General features: G+C 29.3%; 1 protein-coding gene across 1 annotated transcript; it reads right to left on the reverse strand.

Annotated features, from left to right (window-relative positions):
- Positions 1-2515: 2515 nt before the first annotated feature.
- Positions 2516-4968, reverse strand: LOC133801526 (dof zinc finger protein DOF1.4). Its single transcript, XM_062239757.1, has 2 exons — positions 4643-4968; positions 2516-4428 (listed from the first exon to the last, which is right to left on the reverse strand). The coding sequence occupies exons 1-2, from the start codon at positions 4712-4714 to the stop codon at positions 3271-3273; spliced, it is 1230 nt and encodes a 409-aa protein (XP_062095741.1). The 5' UTR covers positions 4715-4968; the 3' UTR covers positions 2516-3270.
- Positions 4969-11094: the final 6126 nt, after the last annotated feature.

Here is an 11094-nt window from a genome sequence, read left to right on the forward strand (position 1 = left end):
CTGAGGTGGAAATTTTTACAATTAGTTCCAACTTCACATCAAGTCTTTTAGACTATTATTCCCTGCTATATCTCTATATATATAAATCCTCTTCATGTCATTTGATTTGTAACAATGTTGAGTTTGAGACTTGAGTGAATTGTGTAATTTGAGAGAAAGAGGCTTATGAAAGGAAGAGTCTTCCTTTCGAGAGTTTATATTTTCTCTATTCTATAAGAAAGTCAGAGTTCAGAGGTTCAAGAACACTTTTAGTGCTGAGAGAATTCTTTGGAGAGGAGTTAAACGTGGGTGTAGACTCATCATCTAGTGTCCTTGTCTTTTGTTCTTTTGTTTTGGATTCCTCTACATGTGTTTTCGATTCTGGAGATAGTTCTTTATATTCTTTGAATGATTTTATTAGGAATATTATATAAATATGCTCATTGTCTTCCTCTGCAGATGTAAATGTTTCTTATTATGTTGTTAGATAAAGCTAATATTTTAGCTAATTCTCTAGCTACGTTTGCATTAGGGGTTAGATAATTCTTTCTTCTCTACTCTTGCAACCAATATATCCTTGTATCGAATATGCTTGATCTTAATGAAGGGATTTTTTTTCTTATTGAAAAAAAAAACTTGATAATCTCTTCAACAATTTTTTTACTCAACGATTGTAATTGATGATTTTGATTTGTCGCTAAAGTTATTTTCTTTTGATAGATAATCATAGTTTTTTACCTCAAAATTTGTAAGTTTTTCAAATCTATTTTATCATATAACAATATTTATATTTTGACCTTTTTTTTAAATCAAATTTGCATGCACTGGTTTAAACTTTAAACTAGTCGTTTGGGTCTTATTTGCATATAAATTTTGTATAATCTTCAGAATAAATTTTGTAATTTAATTTATTTATGTTATTTATATATAAAAAGAAAAAGAGATGAAAATTCTTAAATGCTTGATATATGTGTGCACACAAAATATGTGTAATACGGGAAAAAAAAAACTATACTATAAACCACTCCTTGTATGAATATGTATAGGCTCAAAATACTCATTATAAATATATATATATATTAAAATTATATCAAAAAAATGATTTGATGAAAATTTTGTTTGTAAATTATTGAGTGAGTTCTTTGTATATGATTGTTGCTATTTGGCACCTTAAGATAGTCAATATCACATGAGGTGGCTCATCATAATTGGTTAGCTATATTTTATATTAATTATAAATTTAAATCGTGTGATCTCGATATTAAATTGCACCAATAATAATATGTTATTTTTATATATTGTTCGACATCACTTGGAGCATTTCTCTCTGTATATATTACATACCACTTTCAGAAAACAAGCCAATAACGTCATTTTAATCAATTCAAAAAAACAATCATCATTTCCTTCCCGCAATTCCAAAATTCGAAAGAATTTGAAAGACTATAAATTAATAATGTCAAAAAAAGAAATCATTTTGTCGAATTTCATTTCAAGAAGCTTGATCGTACGTTTTTGTTTCTTTATATATAACAAGGCGAGTGAAGCCAATGAAATATCTCTGCATGTCGATTCCAGTCCTACTCCAATCTCTTATAAATATAATCGTTTTATTATCTAGCTTTTGTCAAAACCACAATGATTACGTGAGTTTAAATTTTATTACCATTTCAAAATTCCAATTTCACCAACCAAATAAAGATGTTTTACCATAGAATTTAAAACACCAAATATTATTATTATTATTATTTATAGTACTGCCACTAGTAGTTGATCACATACTTACAATCAAAATGTCTAACGTTGTATTTTTGGCAGAAATTATTGTAGGAATTATGAACTGTCAAAACTGCATATCTGATCTGTGCACCTTATTATTTGATATAACTATAGGTACACACATCAGAACCAGGAGAGATAAATTTGTGTGGCTGTCTGTACTAGCATTATATATGAACATGTACAAAAAGAAATTCAAATTAAACGGCTCAAAATACTGGACTATTTTTCATATTTGTTTGTTTTTTTTTTGGATTTTTTTAACCCAGCTCTGACTTCCAATATATATATACAGACCCTTTTGTCACTTATGAGCAAAGACGATTAGAATAGATAAAATTTTGTCTCTGTGTTAAGGTGCAGTAGTAGTACTAGCTAGCCACTAGGTACGTAGCTAGAAGAGAATAATGTAGCTATAGTAAGTGTGTATCAATAGATATATATGTCCTCATATCATCATTATTAATTTTAAAGCTCAAAAAATCAAATTCTCTCGAATTTTGAGTTAAGATTTATGTGCGGTCTTTAGTGACTCCCAAGACATTTCAGTAAAAACTATTCATTACACATACATAGAACCTAGGGTTACATTTTGACCAAAATTCTGACCAAAACATCAGTTTTTTCAGGTTTAGACAGTCCTTTTTCTCCGCATGAACTTCTACGTTTACATTCTATTTAGTACATATCATAGTTTGTACGCATTATTATAGTACATACTTTATTAAGCAAAATATAATGTTTAGCTAATTTAAAGTTAAACTTTGAAAAATTTCACCAATTAATATTATAACACCGAAAGAAAAAAACAGACTTATATACTACTATACTAAAACCAACAACATGAAACTAAAAGTAGCAAATTTGAGATAACGAATCCCCCTCTCTTTTATACCATTATACCCAATCCCCCAACATAAAAAAAAGTGAAAAAAAAATGAAAAAATTATTAGTTCCTCATCATGAGATGATTTAATGAGGACTACAACATATACCCCCAAGCCCAATTGAAACCTAATCACTAACAAATACATTAGAAGGAATTAAAACGATGTCATGCATATATATACATACAACATATATGTAATAATAACTAAAACACAACTTAGTAATAATCAAATTATAAGGATTGTTCAAGGAAAAACCTTCAAACTCTCTTTGTAGGTTGATTGTGAGGATGAGGATGACGATGACGATGAGACAGATATAAGGATCCGAGGTTCCTCTCAGCGCAAATTAAGGATTCTTTCAACCTTGATGAATAATAAAACAAGAGGCTGATGATCAATCTTTGCTGCTGACATGATCGCTCCGATCCCAGCTCATCTCCCATCTGTTTTGCTTATCTATATAAAATTGTGTTCTTTAATGAAACCACACCGACCAGTATGAACCCCCCATAAGAAACTTGGCTACAAACAAGAAAAAAGATAACCTAAAGACTAAGAGTATAATACCCAAAAAGATCATCATGACTTTAAAGAAAGAGGGATATATATAGTAAGGCTTTGGCTAGATCAGAGAAGGAACTGAAGACCCGATACTACTGTTCGTTGGATCGTGCCAGTTAGTGCCAACTGCCACCGTTGGATTCCAGTAAAGAGAAGGATCTGATGGTGATAAGCCAATTTGCTCCGTCTGATTCTGACAATCAGCAGCAGCAGCAGCACTACTACTCCAATCAAACCTTCGCTGACCGTGATCTTCCAACTTCACAGCTTGTTTGGTACTCAAATTCAAGTCTTCACCACCACCACCGTTGGCGGCGGCTGCGTTGCCTATGTGAAGGTCTTCAAAAGGCACTGTTAATGGCTGATGAAAGTGGTTCATGGGCCCTCTAGAGTCTTTGAGACCACCATTTGCGAATTTAGAAGCAAACAAAGAAGCAATCGTTGGAGAAGCCCCGGTAGCCGAAGATAATGGAGTACTAGCACTAAAAAGAGAATTATAAGTTGAGAAAAGCGAGTTCGAGGAGACAATATCTTGGATATACTTGGGAGTAGTAGTACTACTGAAGCCATTTTGATAATGATGATCACTATCATTAATATTCCCAGCTGCTGCTGCTGGTGATGATGATGAAAAACCTAACCCAAGAGCATTGATCAACTGAGGCTGATCATGTAGATCGTACCCAGAAGTAGTACTGTTCATGAACCTGGAAAACGGAAGCACGTGGCTCATATCAGAACTAGGGTTACCGGGTAACCCATAAAACAGAGGGCTGATCATGTGTGAAGTCGAGGACAAATCGATCTGGTGGGGTTGACCTAATAATGAACCGGGGTGTGAATTATTGTTAGCTGAAGAAGAAGAAGAATTAGCTCCAGATCCATCGGAGTTGGCCGTGCCTGAAGATGGCCTTTTAACGCGTTTGTTCTTACGGCAGCCACCGCCGACCGGTACGTTTCTTAGGGTTCCGCCTCTTGTCCAGTAACGTTTACAAGCTTTGCAAAAGTGCCTGGGCTGAGATAAACTGTAGTTGTTGTAGTAGCAAAACTTTGTGTTTGAAGAATCACAACGCGGACACTTAAGCGCTAAACCTTGTTGCTGTTGTTGCTGTTGTTGCTGTTGGAGTTGTTCTTGGCTTTGTTTCTCCATTGTTGGTCTACCATGATGATCTGATGAAGCCATGTTCAACAAAGCCTTATTCTGATCATCTATATGATTCTGGTACCAAACAAAAGACAGAAAGAGAGAGAGAGAAAAGAAAAGAAAAGAAAAGAAAAGAGAGGTTAAGGTGGTGTATTAGGATAAAAATAACAAGTCGAGAGAGATATTCTTTTCCAAAAGCTAAGCAACAAAAATGGGGTCATATTTTTTGTCTAATAATTGCCGAGTGAAAAAGAAAGAAAGACAGAGAGAGAGAGAGAAAGAGATGAACCTGTGGCCATTCGTTAGTAGTTGATGAAGAGATGAGTACCATCTTCTCATTATCACAGTTGCCCATTAGCATTTTTTTTTCTTCTCACAGAGGAATCGTTGAAACAAAGAGTAAACAGACAAAGAGCAGGTGGCGACGTGAGTCTACTGAGTCTTTCTTTCTTGACGGGGTTGAAATATTAAGACCATGTGATATAATAATATTATTAGAGAGACTACTCTAAAAATAAATAAATAAAATATATATTTATAATTAGTTTTCTAAATCTAAACATATTTCACGTGATGGGTTCTGGTCCAAAATCGAATTTGAGTTAAATAAAAAAATTAAAAAAAAGAATTAGGGGGAAGGACATTCGAAATCCAAGAAGAGGACAGATAGGTAAAGTGGGATTAAGGATGAATCTTTGGTTGGATCAAGAAAGCTAAATTGAACAGTTTAATACATGAGACTACACATTCCGTATCACTACGTATGACATTCTCTTTGAACAGTAAAAAAAATTTGATTAGTGTAGTAAAGGGGAATCCCTAGACTTATAGAGAGAGACTCTGGTCCAGCCCAAGAATCAATGCACTAGCTAGCTCACCTCACACAGCAAATCCCACTTCTACCTTTTTCTCTCTCCTTTTTTTTTTTTCTCATTTATTAAATATTCTTGACCATATATGTTAATTATTATATATAAAGCTTTTTTGGATTAATTAATTATTCAATTAGATAACACTATGTTTATATTCTAGCTAAAACTTAATATCCCAATATATATATATTCTGTATCAATTCGATGGGACATCATCTTGTTTTATTAATTTGTTAGGCAATTTTTTGTTTTTTCTTGTATTGACTTAGCAATATCGTAATTTCTCAAATATATATCTCTTTCACATTATTTTTGTTCAGGGTTAAAAGGATTTTAAACTCGTATTTTGTCTTATTATTTGTTTGTATTTGTATTTTGTTAAATTATTATTTAGACTTTATATTTTATAAAATAGTTCAAATATAAATATAAACCTGATTTTAGTTAAAATTTTCTCAACTAAAATAATTCTTCAAACAAACAATTCAGAACAAAAATAAAATCATTTTGTTTAAAAACTCTGTTGTTATATTTGATTTTTTCTTCATCAAAAATTGAGTTTATGGGTCTATTTGAACCATTTTACAAAATATAGGATCCAAAAATAATTTTTTTAAAACACAGAGTCCAAACAGATAATCGAAAAAACACAAGGTTCAAACAACTAATCGGAAAAAAAAAAACACTGTATAAACCCTTTTTTTAAACATTGTCTAACAAAAAAAATGTACATAAAATGTTGCTATGTTTGTTAGAAAGCTATCTTACAAATTAATAATAATATTTTGCATATGCTATTTATTTTCACCATTCACTACAAATAAATGTAACATTTAGTGACAATTTTTTAATCACAACATATATTTTGTGTGACTAAATATCACTTTTAGTAACAACAAAAAATTACTTGCGATTAAAAAGTCATACTTAATCACAAGTTGTCGCTAATATAATTTTAGTCACAACCTATTATTTTTAGTGATAAAGTTTGTTGTGACTAAAAATACATTTAGTGACAACAAATTGTGATTTTTGTGGCGAATACTTTTAATCACAGACTTTTTAGTGATGACATAAGTAAGATAATTTTTCTTTAGTCATAATTTTTTTGTTTTTAGTCACAAAATTTATTGTGACAAAAGCTAAGATTTTGTTGTAGTGATTACTTAAAACTTTGGTGCAGTATACGTTTACTTTTGTTTTCATATGTTTTTTTAATTATTTTATATATTTTAATTCAAGGGTATTTTGTTAATTTAAAAATATATTCTTTTTATCAAAGATCATTGCGCAGTATATATGTTTCGGTATATTTTGAAAAATTAAAAGAGATAATATTATTCTGGAAATTCGTGAGAATATACATAGGATTTAAACTAATATTTAACTGAGAAGTAGTAAAGTAGTGTAGGATATAACTATATATCATATAAAAATAAATGAGTTTAATTTGCAGAGCAAAGTAAATAAGGTGTAAACGTAACACATATAAAAGTATATGATTTGAGATAATCAATATATTGAATGACGAAAAGTCCAAGTGAAAAGGGACAAGAGAGCACCATGTGGAGGTCTACATCCAAGACTTAAAACACACAAGAGAAGGGAGAAGAAGAAGACCACGCTTTATTCTTTTTTCTCAAGGCTTAAAAAAAATTAAATAAATAAATAAATAAGAAAAAAAAAAGAGAAAAAGAAAGAAACCTAAAAATATAGAATAGTGTCAGAATGAAGACCATAGGAACTCAAACTAAATAAGGTGCAGACCCATGTGGTATGCACTTGGGGTAGCTGAGGGCCCTAAGGTAAGGATAGAAGAAAAAGAGATGAAAGGGAGAAAAAAGCAAAGCATATATATAGTTTGGGGAACATTAAACGGATTTTGTAGTCTCCCAAGGGATCTTCTCCTCCTTCCCTACAACCCATCATTATTCTTGCGCAGTTACAATTTGATCTCTGTTACTTTAAATATTACTATAATGTAGCTCTTTATAACACCACCTTATTTTCTTGAGAATTGCTAAGGGGCCAGCACTACAAGTAGGTGCGAGGCAATTTAATATCGGGTCTTACTTATTTGAATTTAATAAGGATTATGAAGTATCGCTAACCAATCATGAGACGACACTTCATATGGTGTTGGGCACCTTAAAGAGCCAAATAACAACACTCTATTTTCTTATGAGAATGGTTAGGGTGCACGGCTAATATCATAACGAGATGTCATATCGTTATTGGTGTAATCCAATAGCAGGTCTCACATAATTTAATTTAATAAGTATTATGAGATATCGTTAACCAATTTTAGGGTGACACCTCATGTGGTGTTGGACACCTAAGGTGCCAAATAGCAGCACTATTTTCTTATAGCTGAGTGTTGACATTTGACAATTTAAGGTGTCCAACATCAAACGAAATGATTCATTTACAATTCGTTAGCGATACTCCATATTAATTATAAATTCAAATTGTGTGGGTCCCCGTATTGAATTGCACTAATAATAATATGTTATTTAGCATTTCTCAATACGATTATATATCTCTATATCTGGGGACATATTATATTTATAAACATAAGGGGTGATTATTAGTTAATTAATAATGTGTTATATTATTGTGTGTGAAGATAAACTTAATGTACAGCTAAGCTTGCTAGATTAGTACAATCACCTTAGGAGAATTTTTACTTTTTGTTGAGTAATTAGATTCTTGATCTCATTGGGTTAAATAAAGAATTGTCTCTCTATCGTTCTCTTCGAGATAACCATCGCTTTTAACCTATATCAAAGCATAATAAATATGTGTGCACATGCATGAAAAAATTGGTTACTTGGTCATGTCATGCAAGGAATTAAACTTACACTACCTAATAAGCACATATATATATGTAATGCATATATATATATATGACAAAAAAAAATGAGACATTATTTAGTTTTAGAAAAAACTAACTAATAAGTAATAAATTCGATCTCTTAATTAAGACTAACCATGTTATGGTAAGTCTAAATTTGTAATAGGTTTTATATTTCTTGATATAATATATTTAGCAACCCCTTATTTCTATTTAATTTGTTACTTTTTCTCATTCCATTAATCAACTTTTGAGACAATATATTTAGATGTTTTTTCAACTGCTCAAAAATATAAAAAGGAGTGAAATAGGACCATTAAGAAAAATACTATTCTTTACTAGTTATATATATTAAATAAAATATTACTATTTTTTGCTGTGTTTAATACTTTCTGGTCCGAATATATTTTAGAGCAAAACAAATTTCACGTCTCACGTTTGTCTTTGTTTAGTTTTGCCACTTTTTATTCTTTTCAAAATCAACTTTTTAACTATTATTATTTTTGTAAAAAATGATCATGTTATATCCATTTTTTTTAATGAGTTATTGATATGAGTCATCACACTTTTGAGTTACTTTTATCCTATATGTTCCAACACTATTACTTTATTTTTTTGTATGTTGATTAAAATCTCAATACTGAGTAAAATTAGATGAAACTAAAGTGAAAGATTGAAGAAGACTTATCATCATTAGTTATTAAATAAATTCGTTTAGCTTAAGCCAAAGTTTTTTTAGGGTTTTCTTTGATCCTCACTATCACTTAGCATGCACACACATACCCCCTTCTCTCTCTCATGACGGTGAACTTTAAGTAGCAACATCAGAGCTCAGAGTGATCGAAGAAAATGTAGAAGAAAGACCGGCAAAGAGACTAGCCGACGATGATAAACTTTAAGGTAACATATCATTTTTTCTTTTTGTAATATTTAGAAGGGTATGTAACCATTTGGTACCCTGTGTTTTTGCAAAGTATCATTTTGGTATCCTCTGTTTTCAATAATGTTCATATGGTACCCTGTATTTTAAAATTGTACATATTTGGTACCCTAAACTCAGATTTAATTAATAAAATTTTACCAATTTAATCAAACTGTTGTCAATTATGTAAGTTCCAAATTTAAATTTAATTACATATAACTGATGACCGTTTGATCATATTGACAAAATTTTATCTATCAAATCTGAGTCTAGGGTATCAAATATGTATACTTTTAAAATACAGGGTACCAAATAAGTAAATTCCTTATTTAGAAAATTGTTAGTACATAGAGGCAAGTTTCTTAGTATGGAATTCAAAAAAATTATAACTTTTTACAATATGGAGTTTATTCTTATTTATAATTACACAAATTATCACTAATTTTTCTTTTATGATTATATGAGAGATATTTCAATATATAGAATAATATTTTATAGAAGTTTAGAGTATATTTTTTTTATAAAAAAAGTACCTTCAATTATGATATGTGAACCAAAGTAATAATTATACCATGTTACTTCATTTCTCATACAAGAACTGAGGTAGTCTTACTTTCGCTTGTTATAAAATTTTTACTTTGTTTAATTTGTTTATGATATTTTCTGTAAACTGAGGTAAAATTCAGTATAAAAACTGAAGTGAAAACCTTAACTCAACCAATAACATATGGAAAAATAAAAAATGATAAAGTCTACCTCTATACTCAAGTTGGTAGCTAGAGTGAGCTAACAAATATTATAAAAGATAAGAGTGACTACATTTTAGTAATCCAAAGATCTTTCGTGGAATTTAAAACACAAATAAAAAAAATAAAAGATAAGATTATAGGAATGACTACAATGCATCTCTTTTTTTTGCAATATCGGTGCATCATTTTTCTATTTTGGCACCTGGATAGATATATTCTCAGATTTTTTTATATGACGGTGTACATTGTAGGTATTTAGAATATTTTGCAAATTTTTAAAAAATTATGAATAGTTTACAAAGCTGAAAACAGAGTTCAAATTGTAAAATTTTACATGTGTACACAAAAAAACAGGCACGCGTGCAACAGAGAGTTTAGACTTTGTTTCAGTACCATAATTTATGCAGAATTTCTTGAAAATTTGTAGGATATTCTAGATAACTATAATGTACACCATCATATAAAAAAATTGAAATTATAAACTATTCAGGCCGAAATAGAAAAAAAATGCACTGGTATTACAAAAAAAAAAATTGCGTTGTAGTCGCTCCGTAAGATTATATATGGTATTTAGTAAGAACTTGAAATTATAAAATAGTATAAATCCAATATAAATAAAGGAAAATATACGTACTTTGACCTTGGTATTTTCTAAATACCCTATATATATGCTAAATTCTAATATTAACCCTATATTTTATAAAATCTATGAAAATTAATTCTTTACTTAATTTTGGTTATATATACATTTTTTTCAATTGATAAATGTTACCCTTATTTGATTATAATTAATAAATTTTTAGTTATTTTTAAACTAATATTAATTTTTAAAATTCTTATATATGAAAAAATTTATTTTTTAATAAAATATAATAAATTAATTAAGTTATATTAATTATAATGATAAAAAGGTAAAAATTAATATTATATGAAACTTTTGATCAAATTCATTTTTATATATTAATATTATTCTCTTTTAGTTTTAAATATAATATATGTATATATAACTAATTAAAGTATATTAGTTGTAATAAAACAAAAATAAAAATACTTTTAGTTGATAAAAAATTGACCAAAATCAAATGTTGAAACATATCTAGGATTTTTGTCTTATTGGGGCTTAGAATAAAAATGATATGTATTAATTGACATTAATAAACTTAAAAATTATAATTGTTCTTTAAATAAAGATTATATTTGTTTTTAGAAATTTTTTATGGGAGCTTAATTGTTGTAATAAATATTTTTGAGTGATTTTTGTTAAAGAATTAATAAAGTAAAAAATTGAATTCAAATTTTTTTAATACTTTTTTTTTAGATGGGGCTTGAGGCGAACTCCATAAT

This window comes from Humulus lupulus, chromosome 9 (assembly GCF_963169125.1).
Source record: "Humulus lupulus chromosome 9, drHumLupu1.1, whole genome shotgun sequence".
In the NCBI taxonomy this organism is placed as follows: Eukaryota; Viridiplantae; Streptophyta; class Magnoliopsida; order Rosales; family Cannabaceae; genus Humulus; species Humulus lupulus.